At 42.6% G+C, this 27,664-nt stretch overlaps 2 protein-coding genes across 4 annotated transcripts; one reads left to right on the plus strand and one right to left on the minus strand.

Annotated features, from left to right (window-relative positions):
• The first annotated feature begins 10,416 nt into the window (after positions 1-10,416).
• LOC311110193 (Krueppel-like factor 10) lies at positions 10,417-15,488 on the plus strand. Its single transcript, XM_084152981.1, has 4 exons — positions 10,417-10,580; positions 12,730-12,978; positions 13,142-14,024; positions 14,340-15,488. Exons 1-4 carry the CDS (start codon positions 10,539-10,541, stop codon positions 14,594-14,596), a joined length of 1,431 nt encoding a protein of 476 aa, XP_084009107.1. The 5' UTR covers positions 10,417-10,538; the 3' UTR covers positions 14,597-15,488.
• Positions 15,489-18,257: 2,769 nt separating this feature from the next.
• LOC311120770 (antizyme inhibitor 1-like) lies at positions 18,258-26,504 on the minus strand. Of its 3 annotated transcripts, none has more exons than XM_084157891.1 (12): positions 26,306-26,504; positions 25,382-25,504; positions 23,303-23,416; positions 22,694-22,867; positions 22,131-22,303; positions 21,866-22,000; positions 21,048-21,129; positions 20,858-20,932; positions 20,430-20,592; positions 20,130-20,245; positions 19,677-19,891; positions 18,258-19,376 (listed from the first exon to the last, which is right to left on the minus strand). In XM_084157891.1, exons 3-12 carry the CDS (start codon positions 23,402-23,404, stop codon positions 19,262-19,264), a joined length of 1,350 nt encoding a protein of 449 aa, XP_084014017.1. In that variant the 5' UTR covers positions 23,405-23,416; positions 25,382-25,504; positions 26,306-26,504; the 3' UTR covers positions 18,258-19,261. The 3 variants fall into 3 exon arrangements, with proteins under 3 accessions (XP_084014017.1, XP_084014018.1, XP_084014016.1); XM_084157892.1 differs by having other exon boundaries at positions 23,303-23,413; positions 26,306-26,501; XM_084157890.1 differs by having other exon boundaries at positions 23,303-23,995; positions 26,306-26,473.
• Between the last annotated feature and the right edge of the window lie 1,160 nt (positions 26,505-27,664).

Below are 27,664 nucleotides of genomic sequence, written 5' to 3' on the forward strand. Positions count from 1 at the left end.
AAGCTTCTTCGTTCTGTGTGTTGATTAACGTTAGCACACACGCAAACTCGATGCTGGTTGGACCTTGAACAGAAACAGGGGAATATGTTAAACGGAACGGGATTGGTTTAGAGAAGAAAGGCAATGAAGAGAAAGGAAATGAACATTTCTAGACGTCAAGCTTGTGCTATTTTAAAAAATTAAACTGTATTGTGATAAGTCTATTGGATAGAAAGCAATAGTTTCATGGTCTCTGTTTTGATACAGACATTGTCTCTATAAAATCGTTATATACATGGGTTGCCAATTTAGCCTACAGTCAAACAAGTAAGACAAAAACAGTTCCCCCAAGGGACACTGTCTGGAGCCTCTCCCTATTATAGGTCTCTAGGTCTACCCTAAATGAAAATGAAAAATAAAATAACACCAAGGGTTCACTCAGAGTTTGAGTGTGTGTTATGTTTTCATATATGATGTCTAGGTTTAGTAGGCTACAGTTGAAAGGCTACAACGATGAGACAGCCTATAGGGAGGAGGTCAGAGATCTGGCCGTGTGGTGCCAGGACAACAACCTCTCCCTCAACGTGACCAAGACAAAGGAGATGATTGTGGACTACAGGAAAAAAAAGAGGACTGAGCACGCCCCCATTCTCATCGACGGGGCTGTAGTGGAACAGGTTGAGAGCTTCAAGTTCCTTGGTGTCCACATCACCAACGAACTATCATGGTCCAAACACACCAAGACAGTCGTGAAGAGGGCACGACAAAGCCTATTCCCCCTCAGGAGACTAAAAAGATTTGGCATGGGTCCTCAGATCCTCAAAAAATTCTACAGCTGCACCATCGAGAGCATCCTGACTGGTTGCATCACCGCCTGGTATGGCAACTGCTTGGCCTCTGACCGCAAGGCACTACAGAGGGTAGTGCGTACGGCCCAGTACATCACTGGGGCAAAGCTCCCTGCCATCCAGGACCTCTATACCAGGCGGTGTCAGAGGAAGGCCCTCAAAATTGTCAAAGACTCCAGTCACCCTAGTCATAGACTGTTCTCTCTGCTACCGCACGGCAAGCGGTACCGGAGTGCCAAGTCTAGGTCCAAAAGACTTCTCAACAGCTTCTACCCCCAAGCCATAAGACTCCTGAACAGCTAATCATGGCTACCCGGACTATTTGCACTGCCCCCCCACCCCATCCTTTTTACGCTGCTGCTACTCTGTTAAGTATTTATGCATAGTCACTTTAACTCTACCCACATGTACATATTACCTCAACTACCTCAACTAGCCGGTGCCCCCGCACATTGACTATGCAACGGTACCCCCCTGTATATATAGCCTCCCTACTGTCACTTTATTCTATTGTATATATAGCCTCCCTACTGTCACTTTATTTTTTACTTCTGCTCTTTTTTTCTCAACACTTTTTTGTTGTTGTTTTATTCTTACTTTTTTGTTTAAAATAAATGCACTGTTGGTTAAGGGCTGTAAGTAAGCATTTCACTGTAATGTCTGCACCTGTTGTATTCGGCGCATGTGACCAATAAAATTTGATTTGATTTACTGTCTGTTTTGCATTGGTCCCGACGCAAGAGGGAGGATAATTATGGCAGTCTCCTTTCCTAGAAGAAAGATTATACACAATGCCTCTAGGTGCAAGATAAGGATGCACAAAGGAACGCTGCCAACAAATCCAAGGCTGTTTGAGATCATCCATAATACATTTGGAGCTCTGTTGGGATTTAGCAAACAATGATAACAGGCGCTTCCTCTAACAATGACAAAACAGGGTCAATAGAGCAAACAAAATTATGTCTTACATTCAGACGTTTCCTTTCCACTCTGTCATTACTTTTCTGATTAATAAACATTCTCTGTTATGCAAACTGGTATGTGGATACTATAACATGGAGATTGATGATCACTGTCCAGTATGGCTTTCGTGTAGGTGTATATTAACCAATGACTGTCTCCCATGCCATGTATAATCCCCATGCTCCCTCTGCTGGTTGACGTTCCCGCAGCTCAAGAGAGGAATTAACCATTTAGTTTTGATTTACGTTTGGTTGAGTTGTCAACTAACGTGAATTAAAAGTGAAATCAAAAAACATTTTCACGCTGTCATTGGATTTAAGTTAAAAGTTGGGTGAAAAAATATGAAATTCTCTTATATTGATGACTTTTTGCAAATCCAATCAATTTTCCATTTTGATTCAAAGTCATCACATTGAATTTTTTGGTTGAAATGAAGTGGAAACAAAGTTGATTCAACCATTTTTTTGCCCAGTGGGTATAGTGGCGTAATGGAAAAGTTCCACAGATATAGCAGTTGTCTATAGATCTTTAGTAACCACTGTCAAAATCATACATATGTCATATGTTCTTTCAAAAGTGTTTTCTATTTTAATGCATTTATAAAAAATGTACTTCCTGCATTTCAACACATTGAAAAAATGAGCAGTTTTCTAATGCTATTCTAGACATTTTGTCATGAGGCTATGAGAAAATGTTGCATGTCTACACATGTTGCCATGTGTCAGAGAGAAAAATGTGCTGTTTTATAGAGCGTCTCATGCTATTGCTCACATTTTGCCATGAGCCTGAGAGAGAATTTGGAAATTTTAAATTCTACACATATTGCTATCATAAGTTATCTGGGTGGCCCCCAACCTCCAGGGGGCCCACAACCCAATTTTTATAAATTATTTTTGGGGGGGTTGGGGCCCTGCATGCCTGTTCGGTAATCCGACCCTGGTAATAATTAAATATCTACACATGAAAATGTAATATATTAAAGAGACAGAATAACCAAAGGGACACTGTATTAAAAATGCAATTCCTCTTCCTGAAATAATCTGAAATTAGGGAAATTGACAATAGAACAGCAGAGTAACCTTAGGCCAGCCTGGCTACAGTAAAGGGCACCCCTGCACTGCTTGATTCATGTTGCCCTGGATATGAGTTCTGTGCTGGCCTAATTATGGCAGAACCCCTGAAAGCAGCATGGCAGCAGGAACCAAAGGTATAATTATTTTAGCGGCTTTCACTACACCTCCAGTGTGTGGGACTATATGTTACAGTACATATTTTTGAAGGAAAATAATGTACAACATTTGATAGACCTGGTGCAGTTTTTCAGATAACACTATTATTCCTCTTTATGGCCTCTTTAAGGAATACCTGGGATAGGATAAAGTAATCCTTCTACCCCCCTTACCCCCCCCCCCCCCCCCCCCCCAAAAAAAAAAAAACATTGTAAAGTGGTTATCCCACTGGCTATAAGGTGAATGCACCAATTTGTAAGTCGCTCTGGATAAGAGCGTCTGCTAAATGACGTAAATGTAAATGTAATGTAGCAGAAGCATTGATTGCATGTAGCTACTCATCTAGAAACAGTATAGACCTATGGTCAGTCTGGGTTACTTGAAGTTAGTTTTTTATACCAGCAGATGGCAGGCTTTGTCTTTCACTTTTTGAGAAGTGTGTTGTTGGCTGCTGATTGAGTATCCCAGAGACAGAGCCCTTATCCTACCGTTATGATAGATTACATTTTAGTCATTTTAGCAGACGCTCTTATCCAGAGCGATTTACAGGAGCAATTAGGGTTAAGTGCCTTGCTCAAGGGCACAGATTAGTACCCAATAACGCTTTGTCAAATCACAAGTATTTATCTGTTTCTTTTTTTTTTTTTTCAGGAAATATTGTCTTTTATGATCACAGTATCAGAGGAAAAATTAATTTATGAAGGAATTTAATACAGAAAATAAAGATTTCTATATTTCTCAAAAAATAAAAGATACAGTATATGCTCTGTGTTAAAATACTAAAATAATTGAAAATGATACATCTGTGTTCTCAGGGTATTAAATTATCTCAATCAATCAATCAAATTTATTTTACAAAGCCCTTTTTACATCAGTCACAAAGTGTTATACAGACACCCAGCCTAAAACCCCAAACAGCAAGCAATACAGTTGTAGAAGCACTGTATACAACTGCTCATTTGAATGACAAAGAGAGGCACATGGGCAATGCTACAGGTTTGTCTGCTTGTCATCACTTTCTTCTTCGTTATCAGCCTATATAGAGGAAATGACAAATACTCTGACATTCATGCCTGTACAGCCCCTTTGAGTATATGAGTGGAAGTGGAATAGAGAGCTCCACTTCTCTCTGCCTGCCCCTGAGGTGAACAAGTGGAGAGAGAGAATCCTTCAGCTGACAGAGAGACTCTCTCATTCCCTCAGAATCAACATAAACTGCAAAGTTCCCAGAGAGCCAGCTGCTGTGATCTGCTTCACACTCACTTGCTTTCTTCAGTAAAGTTAGATTTGGTACAGCTGGTTGACAATTCTCTCAGTGGTATTGCAAAATGTTTCTACAAAAAAAGAAAAACATGATGGTAAATCTGGTTTATGTGGCCATTGGTCTGGTACTATGCATACACATAAAGTAAATGTGAGGTGACCATGTTTTAGTTTCTTATGTTGTGTTAGAACCTCTATGGTCTATGGTTATAACAGGTTTATAACAAATATTAACAATTTGTTTTTTACTTTCTCTTCAGGTTCTCTACATTTTTGTATTTTCAATTGTAAAATAGTTGGATGACAGAAAAAACAAACACTGAATATTCAGATTATGTATATATTTAGCAGATTATGCTTGCTTAACTGTCTGACAAGACATTTCCCTAAAAATATCACCTGCAGGATAATTTCCAGGAGTTAAACTGAGATTGTATAGCTGGTGGAACTGTCTCCAAAACATGTTGCTTTTCCAGAAATCCACTGTGTGCCTCTGTGTACTCCTATCCTGAGGTTGTTGAACTCCATACCAGTACCACGATGTTGCCCCTAATCCTAAATGTAACCCCTTATCAGAGCCAAGTCAAACAAGAACAGAAATATCAGTGTTATATTTAGATTACGGATCAATGTGTTGTCAAATGGCCTAAAATGGGGATCAATATGGACATACAGATAATAAAACAAACAGCAGGAAACTTGCTGTGTCACTGCAATGGGTGCACTACATTATACAATGCAGTAATGTAGTGCACATCCTTCAACTTTCACCTCACATATTCACATTCACATTGGTTACACAATTTAGATCCGGTCTGCCATTTTCTAGCCACTTAAAAGCTTAATTTGATGGGGCAGTAAAGAAGCGGAGAAGTACTGTAGTTAGAGCCATATTGTGTGGGGGAGTGTTTGGAGTAAAACCCTGGTGTCCTTTACTTAAAGTAATTCACACCACACCTATTTTCAAAGAATATTTGTTTACTATGATAGAAAACAAATACTTTAGCTGCACTTGATTGAGCTTGACTTGCACAATGGAAGCAATGGAATAGTCCCAAAAGTACAAACGTCGCCCATCTGGCATTTAAATGCTCAAAAGTATTTGAAAGAAAACTAATACTATTTGAACCAAGGTCTCATCCATTCACACAGGGTGTCACGACTTCCTCCGAAGCTGCCTCCTCTCCTTGTTTGGGCAGGCTTCGGCGTTCGTCGTCACCGGCCTTCTAGCCACTGCCGCCCCTCATCTCATCATTCCATTTGTTTTGTCTTGTTTTTACACAAACCTGGTTCATATCCTCTCATCAGTCCCTGTATAAGTATTCCCTCTGCCCCCCATGTCTTTGTGTGTGATTGTTTCATGTGGAGGTGTCGATAGCGCTTTATGTATAGTATCGCCAGGATATTCACCCGTGTGTTTTGTTTTCTCCAGTGCGCCGTTATACCGCACTGTAGTTGTTTTACGCATTGCTGCGTACCGCTGTATTTGCCGAATAAACCATTTATTCTGTGATTTACCCCTCCTGCGCCTGACTCCGTCCAAATCACCCGCTACACAGGGGGAAGTCTCTCAGGCATCATTAAACAGTGCCAATGTCTCTAGGATTACATTTTACAATCCTCCAATGCCTACTCTGAAGACCAAACGCGAAGCCTCTCTGCATTGCTATTCCACCACCACTAAACAGGCCCCACATCAGCTGGGACGACACCAGCTCTTGTCACTCAGGCCAGCACAAGAAATGAGTTATTTCCAGCTCAGTAACAAGATCGGTCATTAAGGAGTGAGGCTTTAAAATAACTCCTCTGTAATGCTAGCTGGGATTTTTATTTTATTTTTTAGATTGTGTTTATGACTGGTCAGTGTGGGATAAACTGGAATAAATCTGTGTGTAGTGTTAATGTTAGTAATCTAGTATGGGTCCGTCTAGGCCTAGAGGCATACAATCACCTCTCACTCCTCCACCCCCATGCACTACGATATCACAAACCACCCAGCTTCAAAGTTCAGGGTAACGTGACTGCTGGCATTTACGTGAGAAAGGGGGAGGGATGGATGCTGCTAGGCTTTTCCTGGTCTCTTCTTCTGAGAAAAAGTGATGAATTCAGGCACCGTGCCAAGTCCCTCCTGCCACACCTCCATTCCAGCAATAATCTCAGATGAACAGCAGCAGCTCAGATAGCCTATAAGGTTCTGATCACAAGATACTGTACTGGCACAGTTGCCTCAAGCCTCAAAGTTAGGCCAACACTCCAGATAGGACCCCATCTATTTGCATTACAACTTGAATCTAGGACACCCTATTTGGCCGAGATATACAGTACATATGCTTGGCACCCAGAGCTAGAGACCGCTGGCCAGCTAGAGACCGTACATTGACACTACATGATACTGTGATACAGTGAACTAGTAATGGAGTTAACTCTTTTAAGGAACACTGTACTTGATGGAAAGAGTCCAGTGAGTCACAACTAACTGGACTGAATAAAATATTTTCTTATTTGATTTATAGTCAGTTATTTTAATGGAGGTAATGTTAAATATTATCATTCAACGTCAGATACACAGTACCACCACCCAGAGGCCTGGAGCTGCTGTGACGCCTGGCTGTGGTTGCATCCCAAATAGCTCCCTATCCCAAATAGCTCCCTATTTCCTATATAGTGCACTACCCTATGGGCCCTGGTCAAAAGTAGTGCACTGTTAAGGGAACAGGGGGCCATTTGGAAGGCAACCTGTATGTTTGTTTCACTATTGTCTCTGTCTGCAGCCTCCCAATGTTCCCAGTCTCTGCCCTATGGAGGAACGTCTAGACAGCTGACACTTACCTTATCCAATCAGGGCCCTGTGGACCCCCCTATCTCTGTTGGCAGGATAGAACACTCTACCAGGCCTACTGAGGGCTGCAATCCAAAAACTGCACAGACACTTAATAGGGTGATGTCTCTCTCTGTACACAGCCACATTTACATTTTACATTTACACTTAGGTCATTTAGCAGACGCTCTTATCCAGAGCGACTTACAAATTGGATTTAACTGTCCAGGTTTAAATCCCTTGAGGTTCAAATGAATATGTTCAAAGGAAACCTGGAGGTACACGGCCACAGACATGTCTATGATGTTTAATTTGTTTTTATTCCAAACTGTTAAAACTGTTGCGAAACTGTTGCCAATGTAAAAATCCCCTTTGTCCATGTGTTTATATTTATTAGGGGAAAGCTTTATTGTTCAATTTCTTGGTGGAGAATGGAAATGTGAGCTTTTGTCTGTAGCAGTCAGAGTTAAGTGCCTTGCTCAAGGGCACAACGACAGGAACGCTTTAACTCCCCATCAGATTGTTCCGGTCAGCTGGGATTCAAACCAGCAACCCTCCTGTTGTTGGAAACCAGGTATCAAAACCAGATAGTGTACTTCTATATGCAATGTGGTCTCAGAGCATTTCATATTTTTCTGTATCTGTATGTACAGTTGAAGTCGGAAGTTTACATACACCTTAGCCAAATATATTTAAACTCAGTTTTTCACAATTCCTGACATTTAATCCTAGTAAAAATTCCCTGTCTTAGGTCAGTTAGGATCACCACTTTATTTTAAGAATGTGAAATGTCAGAATAATAGTAGAGAGTGATTTATTTCAGCATTTTATTTCTTTCATCACATTCCCAGTGGGTCAGAAGTTTACATACACTCAATTAGTATTTAGTAGCATTGCCTTTAAATTGTTTAACTTGGGTCAAACGTTTCGGGTAGCCTTCCACAAGCTTCACACAATAAGTTGGGTGAATTTTGGCCCATTCCTCCTGACAGAGCTGGTGTAACTGAGTCAGGTTTGCAGGCCTCCTTGCTCGCACACGCTTTTTCAATTCTGCCCACAAATTTTCTATAGGATTGAGGTCAGGGCTTTGTGATGGCCACTCCAATACCTTGACTTTGTTGTCCTTAAGCCATTTTGCCACAACTTTGGAAGTATGCTTGGGGTCATTGTCCATTTGGAAGACCCATTTGCGACCAAGCTTTAACTTCCTGACTGATGTCTTGAGATGTTGCTTCAATATATCCACATAATTTTCCTTCCTCATGATGCCATCTATTTTGTGAAGTGCACCAGTCCCTCCTGCAGCGAAGCACCCCCACAGCATGATGCTGCCACCCCCGTGCTTCACGGTTGGGATTGTGTTCTTCGGCTTGCAAGCATTCCCCTTTTTCCTCCAAACATAACGATGATCATTATGGCCAAACAGTTCTATTTTTGTTTCATCAGACCAGAGGACATTTCTCCAAAAAGTATGATCTTTGTCCCCATGTGCAGTTGCAAACCGTAGTCTGGCTTTGTTATGGCGGTTTTGGAGCAGTGGCTTCTTCCTTGCTGAGTGGCCTTTCAGATTATGTTGATATAGGACTCGTTTTACTGTGGATATAGATACTTTTGTACCTGTTTCCTCCAGCATCTTCACAAGGTCCTTTGCTGTTGTTCTGGGATTGATTTGCACTTTTCGCCCCAAAGTACGTTCATCTCTAGGAGTCAGAACGCATCTCCTTCCTGAGCGGTATGATGGCTGCGTGGTCCCATGGTGTTTATACTTGCGTACTATTGTTTGTACAGATGAACGTGGTACCTTCAGGCGTTAGGAAATTGCTCCCAAGGATGAACCAGACTTGTGGAGGTCTACAATTTTTTTTCTGAGGTCTTGGCTGATTTCTTTTGATTTTCCCATGATGTCAAGCAAAGAGTCACTGAGTTTGAAGGTAGGCCTTGAAATACATCCACAGGTACACCTCCAATTGACTCAAATGATGTCAATTAGCCTATCAGAAGCTTCTAAATCTATGACATCATTTTCTGGAATTTTCCAAGCTGTTTAAAGGCACAGTCAACTTAGTGTAAACTTCTGACCCACTGGAATTGTGATACAGTGAATTATAAGTGAAATAATCTGTCTGTAAACAATTGTTGGAAAAATTACTTGTGTCATGCACAAAGTAGATGTCCTAACCGACTTGCCAAAACTATAGTTTGTTAACAAGAAATGTGTGGAGTGGTTGAAAAATGAGTTTTAATGACTCCAACCTAAGTGTATGTAAACTTCCGACTTCAACTGTAAATCCGAGACACTCCATTTAGTATGATGTCTTACGTTTCGTATGGTATGTGTAAATTTATGGATGTCTATCATCCATTTCGTATGATATGTTATGAATTACAATTCGTATGATATGTTTTGAATTGCAATTCGTACAATATGTTACGAATTTGCAAAACATATGATACATATGTTACGAATTCCAATTTGTTGTGGCTAACGTTAGCTAGGTGTGTACTAACGCTAACATTAGCTAGCTGGCTAACATTAGCTAGCTGGCTAACATTAGCTAGCTGGCTAACGTTAGCTCTAGGGGTTAGGGATTAAGGTTAGGAGTTAGCTAAAAGGGTTACGGTTTGGGGAAGTGTTAGCTAAAAGGGTTAAGGTTAGGGTTAGGGGAAGGGTTAGCTAACATGCTAAGTAGTTACAAAGTAGCTAAAAAGTAGTAAGTAGTTGCAAAATTAGAACGTGATGAGTTTTGAGCACACAACCTTTGGGTTGCTAGACGTTCATGTTATACACCTACCCAACCACCCTCCTTTTGTTTTTGCTTTAAGTAACCTTCTGTCTTATGTAACCATACAAAATGTAACATATCATACAAATTTGAGTGTCCCCGACTTACGTTTACTATATTATGTCTAGTCTATGAGACCAGTCTGCTATATAATATTGGATTTAGTCTATAGCCTACATAATTGTTTTCTTGACTTAAAAAATGAATGTTTTATTTTTTTACTAACAATATCAGGTGTATAAAATAATGTAATAGAATATAAACATTAAAGTATTATCAGATGTAGTTCAGTAGTCTGGAAAACAACAGATCTTTCCAAATTGGACTGTCATGTCAGGGGTTTTCTGTGACTCACTCAACTCGCAGCGGTATTTTCACACGCTGATGCGGTTGTGGACCACGCTGTTTCCACGGACCACATCAGCCCCTGATCACGCGTTGATTCTTCTCCTATTGGTTCCTGTCTAACACACCTTTGTGTCTGATTGGCTGAAAGTAGAGACCGGCCCCTCTGTACCCACCGCTTTGAAATTATGGTGAATGGAACTAGAAAAAGGAGAAGGGAAACATATATTGTAACATTTACCACAAGTCCGACTGTCACACACCACTTAATTAACACAGTGAAGTTACATTCGATACATTGTCTCCGAATATGAGAAAATGTATGTCGTCCTTTGTCCAGCGCCACAATAATGTAAGTAGCTACAATCCTCATTCTCACTGAAGTATTTAGGAAACCACTAACGTTAGGGTCATGTTGGTTGATGTAAAAAAAAAAAAAAAAAGATAATTTATCTATTTGGAATACGTTTAGAATGTAAACAGAACTTTGTGAGATCTGTTTAGTAATAATTAATAAGTGGATGTTGAAATGTAGTTGAATTTGTATGACAGTAGATTTGAGTCCCATCTCTCTGAGTAGCCTGTGGGAGGGGGTGTGGGACTGTTTGTATAAGCAGCACGCCCAGTGCATCTGTGGGGTAACTGTGTTAAAGGTCAAAGTGCTGGGAGACACTAACCGATCACTCACTGTTACATTTTTTTTTTTTTACATTTTAGTCATTTAGCAGACGCTCTTATCCAGAGCGACTTACAGTACATACATTTTTTTTTTCATACCCCCTGTGGGAATCGAACCCACAACCCCTGGCGTTGCAAACAGCTGGCACTGTGATGCAGTGCCTTAGACCACTGCGCCACTCGGAAATTCTGAACTCATCATGAGCGGGCAGAGTGGCTGGCGGGTCTGCGTACCGACATCAATACCCACACATGCAGTCAACTGATTTGTGCAATCAATCCATTTGTGCAGTTAAATGACTGAACCCTCTTAACTATAGTAAATGCGTTATACCAATAGCCGGGGCTGGCCCTAAGAGAGCATAACATTCTGGCAAAACATTTTACTTGTTTACTTGACATTTTTTAGTTTTAAAGTTAATTTACTGCAATTCTATACATTTTGCCATTGCTTATAGAGAAAATGTTGCAGTTTTAAAGCAATTCTACACATTTCCCATAGGGCAGAGAACATTTTGAAATTTTCTTAACACATTTCATGCAATTCTACTCATTTAGCCATGGGGTGGAGAGAAATGTTAGTAGTTTAAAGTGAATTTCCTGCAATTCTACACAGTTTACCATGAATAATGCTATGTTAATATAATATCTGAGTGAGAGTGACAAACAAAATTATTGGGGGCCCCCTGGAGGTTAAGGCCCCTGGGCACGTGCCCTCTGTTCCTGGTTGGTATTCGGCCATGATTACTAAGTTTAGATAGCTGACTAGACTAACTTGCCGCTCAAAAAAGTGTTAGCAGACATGGCTAATTGAGTGACTGTCAGTGACTGACATATCAAGATAAAACCTGCTGATGCACAACCAAACTTCGAAATTGTGCCTTGTGTATTCTAACTCAGCAGTCATTTTTATTTTTTGGGGGTCGGGGCCCTTTTTTGGAAATTGATCCGCAAGCCTACAAAAGGCCCAGTTGCCCATCCCTGATTTACATATTCTGTTAGTATTGGTTGACAAGTAAATCAATAGAAGAATCAATTGTGTTAGGTATCTAAATATTTACTTAAGAGTGTATAGAGAAAAGCTACTGATACAGTATGAACATTGTGTTTATTAACCAGCTGAAGAATAATGACAGTTGTTCCAATCATCATTTTTTTTGCTTCTTTATAGACAGAAAAGTCATTGACAAAAATCATTTCATATTTCACATTAAGCATTTGATATTTTGTAATATCAAATTTCAACCCATGTCCAATGAGCTTATGTGTCCTCGGAGTCAGAGAAAGGATCATTATGAATCACAGGGACTAAGTACATGACATTATGATGAGATACACTGAGTATAACAAACATTCGGAACACCTTTCTAAAATTGAATTGCACCCCCTCTTTTGCCCTCAGAACCATAGCCGCAGGAAGTAGGGGTGCTGAGGGTGCTGCAGCGCCACCTGAAAATCGGAATAAAACATATATATATATATATATATATATATTTTACCACAAAAGTAGTGCACTGGGCCTTAATAGTCCTGTATCAGGGATGCTGGCCCATGTTGCCTCCAATGCTTCCCACAATTGTGTCAAGTTGGCTGGCTGTTGAGCGTACATACACAATCCATATCTCAAATGTCTCAAGGCTTAAAAATCTTTATTTAACCTGTCTCCTCCCCTTCATCTACACTGATTGAAGTGGATTTAACAAGTGACATTAATAAGGGATCATAGCTTTCACTTGGATTCACCTGGTCAGTCAATGTCAAGGAAAGAGCAGGTGCTCTTAATGTTTTGTACACTCAGTGTATATTCCTTTATCTGTTAACAGAGTGACACCATGGAAGTTGATGAGCTGTACTACCCTGGCAGTCAGAACCAGGAAGAGTCCCAGTGTCACCCTATGGCCATGGGAGACATGGAGGCGGTGGAGGCTCTTATGTTCATGAACGCCCACAGGAAAGCCAGGACTTCCAGGAGTTTCAAGCACAGAGAGTTCCGACCTCTGACCCCTTCCTCTGACTTCTCAGAGGATGACTCTCGTCTCTCACTTGACCCGGCTGAGGTCCAAGAGTCTCTGGTAAATTTCCTGTGTTACTTGTGTGTGTTCTCTCAAGTTCTGTCACATACATTTACTGTGATAATGCTCCATACTAAGTGAAATGTAATAAATATAATCTCACAATGTAGAGATTATATCGTTTCGTAACCACTTCCTTGTTTTTTTTTACCCTCCGTCTCAGTGTATGACCCCACCATACAGCCCGCCAAACTTTGAGGCCATTTACAGTCATCCTGCTCCAGAGACAGTGCTGCAGCATCCAGTGGCAGTACAGACCTCCTGGTGCCAGAGCCATAACCCACGGCCAGAACAGCAGGGCTTGACACAGACAGTCAGCCAGTCCCGATCACAGGCCACCAGTGTGATCCGTCACACTGCAGATGCACAGCACTGCAGCTGGAGCATCTGTCCAGCCGCCCCCCTGGAGCACAGACTACCCCAACCCCGGCCCCATCAGCCCCAGCCAAGCCCAGACAGCACCAACAACCCCCTGGCAGATAGGCTATCTGACAGGGACTCCAAAGGGAACATGACACCCCTTGACTCCTCTGCTGCACCAGCTGCCACCCAGGCTCCGGTTACTGTGACTCTGCCAGCCTCTGTTGGTAAATTCCACCAGCCTACATCGGTGTCCCCTGTCAACTGTGGGGTTTCTCCTTCTCCTGTTCCGGTTTACTGCCAGATACTACCTGCTGTGCCTACTGCAACGAACAGTCATATTCCAATGGTCACCACCACCATGGTGGAGGCCACCAGTCACCAACAACAGTCAGTAGCAGTTGGTCCTCCTTCAGTCTTCTTCATGGGTGACCAGGTGACAAAGGGCCCTATCATCTTCTTGGTTCCCCGGCCAGTTGTCCTGATCCAGCCGTCAGTGCTGACCCCTGGTGGCACCAAGCTGCCAGCCATCGCCCCAGCGCCAGGCTTCACCTCAGTGGTCCAGCGGAGCAGCCCGCAGCCCGCTGAGGTGTCCAGAGTCCGCAGCCATATCTGCCCCCACGAGGACTGTGGCAAGACCTACTTTAAGAGCTCCCACCTCAAGGCCCACATGAGGACTCACACAGGTAAGACAGGGCTGGTGGGGAGTCAGGTTTAAATGTTACAAGTTCAGGTAGTTGCCTTTTTCTTTACAAGTAACACAAGCATTACATATTGTAGAAATAACAACAGAGGTTATCTCAGGTTTTTGTAAAGTTAGTGTTATTTTCTTTGGCCTCCTCTTGCTACTTTAATGGTGCTGTAATTGCACTACAGCCACAATGTTCAAAGACCTCCTTACATGGCGTAATAACAAGGTCAGGTAATCCCCCCTCTTGGCCTGTATGGCTGACTGTGTGTTTTTGTGTAACACTAGTCTTTCCTCTATGTGTTCTGTTCAGGTGAGAAACCTTTCAAGTGTAGGTGGGAAGGCTGTGAGAGACGCTTCGCCCGGTCCGACGAGCTATCACGCCACCGTAGAACCCACACGGGAGAGAAGCGCTTCGCCTGCCCCATGTGCCACAGCCGCTTCATGCGTAGCGACCACCTGGCCAAGCACGCCCGTCGACACCTAGCCACCAAGAAGGTGGGAGTCCGTCACAGCGGTGATGTTACACATGCAGTGTTTTTGGCACCGTTCCTTCGTTCTCTGCCCTGAACAAACTGTTGCCTTAAAGACACTGTAGAATAAGCTGTTTCTTCATTAAATAGGAAGGAACTCATTCACTGTGATACTGCTCACTTCAATGCAATTAATTACATGTTGAATTCTTATAGAACTATAGAATTGTTAGACGTGTTTAAAGTTTCTTGACTTACAATTTCATATTTCATTCAGGTCCACTTGAGAGATTATGTTGTTATTAGCGTTTCAATGTGTGATGAATGATAGCAGGGTTTTACTCCTTTACATTGAGTTTGATGAACTCTTACTTGTTGAAGATTATGCATTTTTTACATTTTAGTCATTTAGCAGACGCTCTTATCCAGACCGACTTACTTGAGTGCATACATTATTATTTTTATTTTTTCATACTGGTCCACAGTGGGAAACGAACCCACAACCCTGGCGTTGCAAACGCCATGCTCTACCAACTGAGCTACACGGGATGCAAATATTATTGTTTACAACTGTGCTTTGAACTACAGACAAGACAAGACAAGATAAACCTCTTTGCATGTGGTTGTGGTGGTGGCAACTGTCAGCTCTTTCTGTAGCAACCTCCAAAGTGTGGAGCAGGGCACAGAAATGTAGAAGTCAAATCTGTGAACAACTAGAGCTATAAATAGACTCTTTTTCAGAATCTCTGAGCCTATCAAATAAGTAAATTACCGTTGTTATGGATTGCAAAACTATGCTTGACTATTAGATCTTGTGCATTAATTGTTTTTCTACCTACTGAATGTGCCGAATCCACTATATTTAATATTCATTAGAATTATGTTTGGCCAAAGAAAGAATGTTAAGAGAAAAGTTTGTATATTTAACTTGACTAAATTAAACATTTTTATTATTTTGTTACAGGTGAAATAAAAGGTGTAAAACTTCACTAGTTTGTTGTATTTGTGTTGAATTGTGAGAGGGTATGTGTTGCATTACTGAACTGAGGGGTATACTACAAAGCAAGATAAAGGAATTAGCCAGCTAACTTGCCTGAATATTCTGAACTAACTTTTTTTAGTTTTTAGAAAAATAAACTTCAAATGGGCATGGTCTAACTGGCTCAACAACCAATAACACATACACTACCAAAATAATGTGGACACCTGCTTGTCACATCTCATTCCAAAATCATGGGCATTAATATGGAGTTGGTCCCCCCTTTGCTGCTATAACAGCCTCCACTCTTCTGGGAAGGCTTTCCAATAGATCCCTCAAATTCAACTCTGGACCTGGAAGCCACATCCACAGCTTTTTTTTTTTCATTGTTCCCCTCTAATCAGGGACTGATTTATACCTGGGACACCAGGTGTGTGCAATTAATTATTAGGTAAAACAAAACCAGTAGGGTAAGTGTTGAATACCACTGCACTAGATGTTGGAACATTGCTGCAGGGACTTGCTTTCATTCAGCCACGAGCATTAGTGAGGTTTGGCGATTAGGCCTGGCTCGCAGTCAGCGTTCCAATTCATCCCAAAGGCGTTCGATGAGGTTGAAGCCGGGGCTCTGTGCAGGCCAGTCAAGTTCTTCCACAACGATCTCGACAAACAATTTCTGTATGGACCTCGCTTTGTGCACGTGGGCATTATCATGCTGAAACAGGAAAGGGCCTTCCCCAAACTGTTGCCACAAAGTTGGAAGCACAGAATCGTCTAAAATGTCATTGTATGCTGTAGTGTTAAGATTTCCCTTCACTGGAACTAAGGGGCCTAGCCCGAACCATGAAAAACAGCCCCAGACCATTATTTCTCCTCCACCAAACTTTACAGTTGGCACTATGCATTGGGGCAGCCGCCAAACCTAGATTCTTCCATCATACTGCCAGATGGTGAAGCTTGATTCATCACTCCAGAGAACGCGTTTCTACTGCTCGAGTCCAATGGCGGCGAGCTTTACACCACTCCAGCCGACGCTCAGCATTGCACATGGTGGTCTTAGGCTTGTGTGCGGCTGCTCGGCCATGGAAACCCATTTCATGAATCTCCCGACGAACAGTTCTTGTGCTGACGTTGCTTCCAGAGGCAGTTTGGAACTCGGTAGGGAGTGTTGCAACCGAGGACAGATGATTTTTTTTACGCGCTGTGCGCTTCAGCGGTCCTGTTCTGTGAGCTTGTGTGGCCTACAACTTCGCTACTGAGCCGTTGTTGCTCCTAGACATTTCTACTTCACAATAACAGCACTTAGAGTTGACCGGGGCAGTTCTAGCAGGGCAGAAATTTGACGAACTGACTTGTTGGAAAGGTGGCATCCTATGACTGTGCTACATTGTAAGTCACTGAGCTCTTCAGTAAGGCCATTCTACTGCCAATGTTTGTCTATGGAGATGGCATGACAGTGTGCTCGATTTTATACACCTGTCAGCAACGGGTGTGGCTGAAATAGCAAAATCCACTAATTTGAAGGGGTGTCCACATACTATATAGTGTATGTATATTTAGCTTTCTTAATGAACCAGAAAATCAACTGTTATTTCTGGTTGTTTATTAAAGTTAGCGGCCCAAAGCTCATCGATCCTGCTTTGTAGTATACCCCTGTCTGGGCACGTATCTGTGTCAGTTCAAGGCTGTGTTGTGACTGAATAGTAGATGAGAGGTCACCGGAGTTTCCTTCCATTGAGAGGCATTCACTTTCTGTGTAGTGTAAACATACAACCATTTACTAAACATTGTTAATCTTTGGTCGAAAATAGACAACACACCCTGTTCTAGTGGAATATACACTCGGTTGCCAGTTTTTTAGGTACACCACCACATTTCCGAAAATGGTTCACTCCTACAGAGACCGATTCATGTGGGCTGCTATATAAAGCAGGCAGACAGGCATCCAGTTACTGTTCAATTGAACGTTAGAATGGGCAAAATGAGTGACCTAAGCAACTTTAAGCGTGGTATGATCGTCGGTGCCAGGCGCGCCGGTTCCTGTATCTCAGAAACAGCCGGCCTTTTGGGCTTTTCACACACGACAGTGTCTAGGGTTTACCGAGAATGGTGCGACAAACAAAATACATTCAGTCAGCGGCAGTCCTGTGGACGAAAACTGCTCATTGATGAGGTCTAAGGAGAATGGCAAGAATCATGCAAGCTAACAGGCGGGCCACAAACAGGCAAATAACGGCGTACAACAGTGGTGTGCAGAACAGCATCTCAGAACGCAAAACTCGTCGGTCCTTGTCATGAATGGGCTATTGCAGCAGGCACCCACACCAGGTTCCACTCCTATCAGCTAAAAACAAGAAGAAGCGGCTCCACTGGGCATGCGATCACCAACACTGGACAATTGAGGAGTGGAAAAACTTTACCTGGTCTGACGAATCCCGGTTCCGTCATGCTGATGGCAGAGTCAAGAGTTATCGTAAGCAGCACGGGTCCATGGCCCCATCCTGCCTGGTGTCAACGGTACAGGCTGGTGGCAGAATGGTGTGGGGAATGTTTTCCTGGTACACGTTAGGTCTCGATACCAATTGAGCAATGTTTCCCTGTTCAGGCTGTTCTGGAGGCAAAGGGGGGTCCGACCCGGTACTAGATGGGTGTACCCAATAAACTGGCCACTGAGTATGTTCGGGTATAGTGACTCATGTTACCGGTATAACAGTGCTGTTACTAAGCAGTGGGTGAAAATTCAAATTTTACCAGCAAGAACAACACATACACATTATGATTCAGTCAACGAGAGCTTTTATATTAATTTACTTTAGGCAAAACTGGAGACCAATTCACAGATGTTGCACAATTCTTTCCACAGAGACTTGTAAGGAAGGAACAGGAATTTAAAAAAACAAATGACACATCAATGTTGCATTATGATAATTGTCTCAAGATGGTCTATATTTAGAGTGTGAGTGCAAGCTCCCTATCAACGAGATGCTTGGTGAATGACATTCTGTACTCATATTGCTTGAGTCAAATGGAGTTCCCCTTCATCTGAGCTGAGGCACTTTACTGTTATATGCATCCCAAATGACACGATTCCCTAGATAGTGCTCTGGTCAAAAGTAGTGCACTAAATATGGAATAGGGTGTCATTAGGGATGCATTTTAGTTACAGTATGCCCCCTTTTAAATATTGACTGATCATAAATGTCAGGGGATCAGATATTCATAGCACAAAAAAAAACCCGACACAACCAATAAAACCATAAATATACATAAATATGTTTTTAGCGAAGCATCCAAAAATGGCTTTAAAACATCAGGTTTTGTTAAAATAAACAACTGCTCCAATTTGAGTAGGTAGACAATTGAATTTACAAGACTGGCAAAAGGAGACATATAGGCAATATAATACATGTTTCAAATATTAACTTTTAAATTCCATTTGATGTATTTACTATTTGTAAACTGTAACCGCATGGGATACCCACACAGGTGGGAGTTCCATCCCTACAGACTCATCCATTTTGTTGCATACTATTTTATTGAATGTGGAAAGGAAAGAACACCTGTGCTATTCCTTGAGAGAGCCAACAACATACTGTATAGGGCTTGTCATCAACAATTCAGTCTGCCGACCGCCGACCCCCCCACCCCCAAAAAAGCTCAATTCCGTATGAAATGAATAATAAAAAGCTTTCAGCCAGCAAGCACCATTCAGTCTTTTCCTCCCATTGGAATGATGACCGGGTGAGGTCAGCACAGCAGAGACATGGGGTTGGTTCAACTGGCCTAAGCTGGGACAGACAGGGCTTCGTCTGATTGGCCGGAGTGGAGGAAGCAGGGGACCAGAGAGAAGTTCTTCATGCTGATGTCCTGTGTGATACCAGCGTCCTGCATCTCAAACCTGTTAACAACAACAAACAAAACTTGTTGAAAAGCATTCTCTTCACTTCAAAAGACTACCAAAACAATATAGAAAAAACAAAGCCAATGGCAGCATACAACTGTTAAAATAAATATCAGTAGGTCCCAAATAAATAAATGGATGTAATTTAATAACACTTTTCCAGATGGTGAAAGAACTTTACATACATTAAAATGGAGGAAACTCACCTCAACCAATAAATCAAATCAAATACTCAACAGCTTCCCATTTCAAACAGTGACAGTGCCAGCCTGACCCTGATATTCGTCTGTCTCTTACCAGTCTCCAGTAGAGATGGTGTAGTAGACGGGGGGTCTGGGTGAATTTGTGAAAGTGGACGGAGGGCCCAGGCTATAAGCCCCAGCGTTGTTGAAGATCAGCCAGTCTCCCACACTGAGCTCTGGCAGCAGACACTGATCCACCACCTGGTCCAGCTCATCACCCGACGGACCCCACAGACTGCTGGCAAACACCGGTTCCTCGGACCCACCGCTCTGGAACATCCAGGGACATTTAGAGAGACGTATGGGCCATGGTTAAAATGACTAAATAGGTAATAGGGTTTCGATTTGGGATGTAGCCTAATATTCACTACAGGGTGTTTGAGACGGGAAATTGAATTGAACTGAATCTTTCCTTGGTGATGCAAAATCATGAAATGCAGAATCGTTGTCATTTCATTAGTCATTTTGTTTGAGATTTAGTTTACTAAGCCCTGAAGCCAAAACTCACCTTAGGCAGAGCCGGGGCTGGAATCACATTGTCTGCTAGCTTGCCAGTGAAAGAGCCGTACACCCCATCGTTCATGTAGTACAGGAACTCTGGCTCATCGTTGGGAGATGGTTCATCTGTAAAGAGGTATGGCAAACAACAGTCATAAGACACAATAGTAGTACAGGTATGTGCTGGTCTGCTGGAGCATCTAGGTCTGCTGAACCACATTTACTATAGCACTGATTTTGACCAGCCCACCACACCATGGAAGTGCATTTGACTTCATATGCTAGGTATTGAGAAGGTACTGCCACTGACCGTGATTGCCATGAAGATCCCGGGCGCCTACTTCCTTAGCGATGATGTTGACAGCCAGGGTGAAGGAGGAGGACACGTAGTAACTGCCAGGCTCTGCCATGATGGAGACGCCAGACGATGCAGGGAAGTACAGGTCCAACAACGGCCTGACTGCACTGTTAATCTGTTACCAGAGGAAAAAAACTGCACCTTCAGCCTAACAGGCATTCAATAGAGAGAGAGAGAGAGTGTGTGTGTGTTTGCTCAAATTCAAAGGAAAGCTGTGTGAAGGCTTTCCTTTGGAAAAATACATTACTAGTACAGGCCTGACGTCAGGAAGAGGGTGAAGTGGCTTGTGACCATTGACTGACTGAATCACGTATTAATACAGCTGAAGTAATCATCTAAATCAGCATTATGTAACGAGCTAACTATTATACAATAATGACCTGTTTCAGCTGAGTCTCTGAGCCGCTGAATCCACCTCCAATATCCAGGATTGTCATACTGAAGCCAATATCCTCCTGAAAACAACATTAAAGAAAAATACTTGTAAACTTCAAAAAAATATATAACAGGAGGTTCCTTCACATATTATGCACATTCAAAGTCCCATAATGTAAGCACTAGCTAACTCACCCCCATGTCAAAGATACAGCGAGCGTCAGACACTGCATGATTGTAGGCCTGAGGGTCGTCACAGGAGCTGGGAATGTGGAACCTGCATCATGGGGATAATGATGACGTCATGAGAATACAATATGATCAGAGATTGACTGAGGAACGTAAACTGAGCAGTCAGGCAAGTTGAGCCTGCTCTGAGGTTGCCCAAAGTGATAAAGAAAATAATGCAAACAAAAATGCTAAAAATTCCATTAGGCCTAACCTAAAACGGATCTGTCTGGTTCATCCCCATTGTTTAAGTGAAAGACGGCCAATTTATGGCAGCTGGGCAGCTTCATTAGGCAGGCGATTTTTTAAAACTGAATTCAAGTAGCCAAACAGGGGCTACACTGGCGCTTTTTTTTACCTGCTAAACTGGAAGCTTAACTTTTGGTCAGCGCGAGCAGAGCGCTAGCCACTATTTCCTATTGATCTCGGGTGTGAGCTGCGCGTTGAAATCTTGAACCAGAACAAAGTTTTAAGCTCGAGCAGCGCAAACCTCCCTGTTGTTAAGTGACCGACAAGTTACGGCAATTTGGGTGTAAACAACTATTTTCACATTTTCGGGCAAGTGGCTATATTCTTCAGGCAAACAAAAAATACTGCTGAATTGTCCGATGGTCAATCTCTGATGATACAATAAACTATTTTCTTCTCAGGGTGAAAATAGTATTGGACAGACAGGCACAGTTTAATTCATTAGCCCATAATTAAAAGACAATAAGAGAGAAAAACCTAGAATATAATAATGAACGATGACTAGAGAGGAAGGGTGGTGTTGCAGAAGGACTCACCTGACCCCCACCACCTGCAGGCCTAGCTCCTTGGCACTCTCCAGCAGGTGTCTGCAGTCCTTCAGCTTGGAGCCAAACGTCATGCCCATCTCCTCACCCTCGCTGGAAGCCTCTGTGGCCACTTGCAGCAGCAGTCTGAGCAGAGACGGCGAGAGATTATTGTTTTTAGGTATTTAATATCTATAGCCATTGTAGTTGTATTGTAGAGTATGAAATATGGACTTTTAAAATAACAGTTGTAATAACAGTTTACATGGACACCTACTTGGCACGGGGATGGCAGCGAGCGATCTTGCGTAGCTCGGCCTCGTTGTCACACACCAGGAAGTCGATGCCGTTTTTAGCTGCGTACTTGATCTGGGAGAGCTGCTTACACACACCGCTGTAAATAATGTCTTCAGAGAGAACGCCATTGCCCTGCACAAGCTCCAACTCATACTGAAAAGACACAAAAACAACAACATTGATATTACAGATCTAAGTTGTGAAGGAGCAATGCACTGTGGCAGCGAGAAATTTCTCCACTAGATGGCGCTCCTTCCTATTTTCTGTGAGTAGAGGCCAGTTGACTTATGAAGCAGTTATAAAGCAGTAATTGGCCCAACAAATTGATCCTGAACAGAGCTGTGAGAAGCTGCAACTGATGTAAGCCATTGGAAGTTACGAGATGCATCTATAAAAATGTATTTAACTTAAAAACACATCCTAAAGCTGTGGAAAAGGACCCGTAAGTTAGCCTACACTAAAATATGATTTGATCTGGACAGGTTGTCTGTGATGCTATTGCAGTGCTATGACAGTAGTAGTGGGAGAGAGCACTGCAGGCACCTTGTTGGTGCAGATGAAGCCAGTGCCGAGAGCAGCTAGGATCTCAATGACAGCCAGGCTACTGTTGGCTTGGACAGCGTAGAAGGGACGCATCTGGGGCATGTGGGTTCGCCAGCGAACATGTTGCCTCATAAGGACCCCCAAGTCTGCCACGAAGAACGCATTCTTCTCAGCCTGAGAGAGGAAGAAAAACATGACAGGTTTACTGGCTGTCTGGCATGCTATAATGTCATTCACCTGTATATGTCAAGTACACAATGACTGATTATTCTTACTGTCGCTCATCAAACACCATACAATTAAATAAGAGCAATCCGCAACCTCATTTTTCCACTGGTGTGAATTGAAAGCATATAGAGCGTGGTCAGCAGGCACAATGACTCATTAACCTGCCACTTCAACAAAGTAGGAGGAGACTGGCACACAGTTTTACACAGCAGCATTGTATTTGTCACATCCTGAATCAATATGTTTAAGTGGTGATTGCTTGAATTTATCAATCTATTTCTGTCATTTCCATGGGCACAACTTTGATACGCTATAAAGTAGCAAGACTTCAAAACGTGCAAGTATTTTAATGTACAGAGAATGTATCTTTACAGTACTTACCAGTGTTTGTTCATAAATGTGATTCTCAACCACGTCGCTGAGGGCCGTGGTTCCCTCCAGCAGGGCGACGGAGTAGTTTGGTTCGTCAGCTAGTCCCTTCATCTCAACTGTCTGCTAATCATAAAGAATTTTGCCTGGGTGAAGTGGTCTCTCTCTGAGCCCCTGGGTAAAGTGGTCTCTCTCCGAGCCCCTGGGTAAAGTGGTCTCTCTCCGAGCCCCTGGGTAAAGTGGTCTCTCTCCGAGCCCCTGGGTAAAGTGGTCTCTCTCCGAGCCCCTGGGTAAAGTGGTCTCTCTCCGAGCCCCTGGGTAAAGTGGTCTCTCTCCGAGCCCCTGGGTAAAGTGGTCTCTCTCCGAGCCCCTGGGTAAAGTGGTCTCTCTCCGAGCCCCTGGGTAAAGTGGTCTCTCTCTGAGCCCCTGGGTAAAGTGGTCTCTCTCTGAGCCCCTGGGTAAAGTGGTCTCTCTCTGAGCCCCTGGGTAAAGTGGTCTCTCTCTGTGCCCCTGGGTAAAGTGGTCTCGCTCTGAGCCCCTGGGTAAAGTGGTCTCTCTCTGAGCCCCTGGGTAAAGTGGTCTCTCTCTGAGCCCCTGGGTAAAGTGGTCTCTCTCTGAGCCCCTGGGTAAAGTGGTCTCTCTCTGAGCCCCTGGGTAAAGTGGTCTCTCTCTGAGCCCTTGGGGTCATAGATAGTATGCAGCAAACTGGAAAACACAGGAAGAGAGGCAGCATGAAATATAACTATTGAAGTGGATGGGGAAAATGAGATCCATTTAATCATTACAAAAATGGTGGGAAAGAAATAGGGAATTATTTTACAGAAAAGGGCAAAGGCAGTTGGCCTACTTTTCTCTACATGTTACACTTAGTTGGACCAGTTAAGCCTTTAGGATGGTTTCCCGCTGTGAACCAAGCTATTTGTGAGGGCAGCCATTCAGAGGTCGAGGTGGAAATCACGTTACGGGGGGGTTGCGTATGGGGGAGCCCTGGGTGTCTGGACAGCCACTGTGAAAACAAGAGCTCTGGGGCATGGAGTTTGTTTACTTGTTTACTTTCAATTATTCCCGACAATTAGCATTAATCCCGCTGGCAGTGACCCATAAAGGTTTCTTTTGATGGCATTATACCAGCAGCATGGGATGACAGATCTCTGCTTTCGATAATGTTACATAATGCGTCAGTCAGTACAGCATTGTGAGCCTGGGTCTGGGCCAGATGTGCACTCGGTGTTTGAGGTGCAGTGCGGAGACACAATGTCTGGTTGATTGGCCTCACAGACTGCAATGTCTGACGGCTGGACCAGACCACTGTCGGTGATCAGAGGGGTGCAGTGTCGCTCAGCCGGGTTGGACTATTGTGATCATAAGGGTGCTGTGTGTCTCCCTGTCTCTGTTCTGTGGCTGGGAGCCTCGTATTGGCAGTTCAAAAACAGAGACAGCTTCATGATAGCAAGCTGGAACGGCTCCAAGACACCGGCCTGCCGTGGCATGACTAAAACAACATCTCAGCAGTCTGTGAAAACCCTGACAACAACCCACTACAACCAAGACAAAAGATCAAAGGTCACAAATTATAGTCTCTTTTTGGTTAATGGACAATAACGTTTGTGCAACTTGGAAAACTGCTTAACTCTACAGACCACCAACTTCATTGGGGCAAAGACTTGGGAGGAAATACAAACGTATCACAAATCTAACAGTAGGCTTACCACATGACATGCACAAAGAAATCATAATATTTAGGTTATAGGTGAAGACTGGAAGCATTGTGTTACAACTATGACTAATGGCTGAGTGGCCCCTCCTCTCTGTTGCTGGATATAACCAGTCACCAGTAACAACAGGGACAGAGAGCATCAGATAAAAGTAGCCCAACACTATGCAATTGTTATTACAACAGTCACCACAAGGACGTTTGGGTTATTATGGTGTCAGCGTGACCTGAGCCCGTATTCACAAAGCGTCTCAGAGTAGGAGTGCTGATCTAGGATCAGGGTCCCCCTGTCCATAGTATTTTATATTTATTATGATCTAAAAGGCTAAACTGTACCGAGATCAGTACTCCTCCTACGTGACCTGATGTCTACTCACATGGACGAGTTAGGAGATGGAGCTCCCCCACTATCAGCTAGGATCCCAAGGTGGCTCAGCGTTGAAGTCGAACGGCTCTCGGCGGAGAGCCGCCCCTAAGCCCTCTGGGTAGTAATTGTACACCTGCACAGAACACAATATGATACAGTTGAGTCAAGAGGAAAGAGAGGCAAAGCTGGCTCTGAGGATTATATTAGATCAAATTAAATATTGAATGGTAAAGCAAGACATTGGTTAATTGATTGTTAGACACTGGTGGTTTGCATAGCGTAGAACATCTAAACAGGTGTGAAATACTCTTTAGGTTGTTAGGGTTTTCATGATCTCAAATCATTATTTCTAAATTCTACAATGACAATGAATTCAAGTGCCACGTTGTACCTTGTCTAATATGTTCAAATGTTGTTAACTAAGTTCCAACCTCAACTAAATAGGTATTGATTGTACCACTGCTGTGTTTTCAAAATAACAAAACACTGAAATGTCAAAACAAACCGTCCATTGCTAGCTAGCCAGCTAACGTTAACTTACATTACACGCCAACTCAGCAGGCTAACATTAGTTAACCCTGTGTGAGAAATGGCTGTAAATTAGACTCCGAGTGCTAACAGTCATATATGGCGTCTAAGGATTAGCTAGTTAGCTATAAACACCATGATAACGTTTTCAAAGTAATAGTAGCTAATGTGTTAATTATCTAGATAGCACAGTTGGCAAGCTAGCTATGGTAATCTCTAGTAAACTAAAGTAGCTAGCTAAATACATTTGATGAATGACGACTATAATGACAGTCAGGCGTTAGCTAGTTCGTTCGTTGCCTAACTAGCTAACTGCGGCTAACACTAGCTACTTTCCCTCCTTGATCAGTTAACGTTAGCCACTTACCTAGCCAGTTAGCAAGCTAGATAGCTAATAGGTACTTACGTGAGAATAAAACCCAATATTTGGGGTGGATCGTTTTTTCCTTTTAGGTGGAATTTTCAAAGAGTGGCGGGGGTACTATAGGAAAGAAAAAATGCCATCAAAGCCGAGGTGCAGATCGACAGTTGACGCTAAATCGAACCCTTTCGTAGCTACGCAGCGAACAAAACCGCCGAAGTCGAGAGAAAGAAATGGGAGCGGGAAATGACGTCAGATGGGCCGCGTTTTCGAGCTGTCAAGGCAAATGCGAGTGATCGGTGGGTTGGTTGGCTTGTATTTTATTTCTAAGCATTCTTTTATTTTCCTCATGTGTGATATCTAGTTGTTGTGATAATATTATATACAATTATACCTATGCTATTTATATGATGAGAATTCTGTTTTATCAAACTCCTATTATTTATAATTTGTATATATTAAAGGATAAGCAGTTTTTTCTTTTAAATGAACGATCTCTACCCATCGATTCTTGAAGAATATAACTTAAAAATGCCTTCTGAGCTTAGTTCAACTGCCGTTCCCTATCAGAACCCAAAATATAAGCTTGTTTTACTCCATTGTTTGTAAACAATGTAACTATAAACAAACACTGTATAGCCTCAAAAGCCATTTTTTATATGGTCAATCCATTTAATCCATAGCTCTGTCTATGAATTTGATTTCTACAGCCCCATTCCTCTGCTATTTACACAAACTGTGGCGGGATAGGTGGGTTGTTATTGTTTGAAACGCAGATTGCCCCTTTAAAATTATATATTATTTTATATTATATTCCATTATTGCCCGGATAGCCTACTACGGTTCTGAGAATGTAATGTCTCAATCAGATAGTATTGTTACCTTGTTTACGTCTTCATGCCTTTTCCCATGGCACCGGGATAAATTTAAAATGTTTTCCACAAATTGTCACTGGTACTCCTCTCTTGTATTCTGGCAACACAAGTTCAAGTTCAACCGCGTGAAAATAGGTTGCATGTGTTTTAGTTTTTTTACAACTTTAGCCTCTTGATTTCCACGTCCCCGACGTTCACGTTGCCTTGTCTGCGGAGAGTTTGTGGAGTTTTGCTTTCCTCTGAAGACGCAAAGGAGTACATTTCCCGCAGATTAATTTGCATGCCACCCTTCTTGCCTATTGGTGGAGAAGAAGGTCTATTCCAAATTGGTAAAACTCAATTAATGTAATTTCAGACAGGGGGACTGGGTACCTGCAAATTGATTCATTTGACAGGTTTTTAATTTATCCACCTGTTGACTGTTGTATCAATGATAAGTTGGTTATGTAGGTAATGTTACATTTTGTTGTGATGTATTTTACAGACAATGGATTAAAAGAGTAAATAGTTAGTGTAATCATCAGGGATC

This window comes from Coregonus lavaretus (genome assembly GCF_964263955.1).
Source record: "Coregonus lavaretus genome assembly, chromosome: 3".
NCBI classification, from domain to species: Eukaryota; Metazoa; Chordata; class Actinopteri; order Salmoniformes; family Salmonidae; genus Coregonus; species Coregonus lavaretus.

Coding starts and splice junctions, on each gene's coding strand:
- LOC311110193 (XM_084152981.1), top strand. CDS start 10,539: ATGAGAAAATGTATGTCGTCCTTTGTCCAGCGCCACAATAAT. Junction 10,581..12,729: donor TTGTCCAGCGCCACAATAAT/GTAAGTAGCTAC, acceptor ATCTGTTAACAG/AGTGACACCATGGAAGTTGA. Junction 14,025..14,339: donor CCACATGAGGACTCACACAG/GTAAGACAGGGC, acceptor TGTTCTGTTCAG/GTGAGAAACCTTTCAAGTGT.
- LOC311120770 (XM_084157891.1), bottom strand. CDS start 23,404: ATGAAGGGACTAGCTGACGAACCAAACTACTCCGTCGCCCTGCTGGAG. Junction 21,130..21,865: donor CTGCAGGTGGTGGGGGTCAG/GTGAGTCCTTCT, acceptor CCCATGATGCAG/GTTCCACATTCCCAGCTCCT. Junction 19,892..20,129: donor CAGCCCCGGCTCTGCCTAAG/GTGAGTTTTGGC, acceptor TGGATGTTCCAG/AGCGGTGGGTCCGAGGAACC.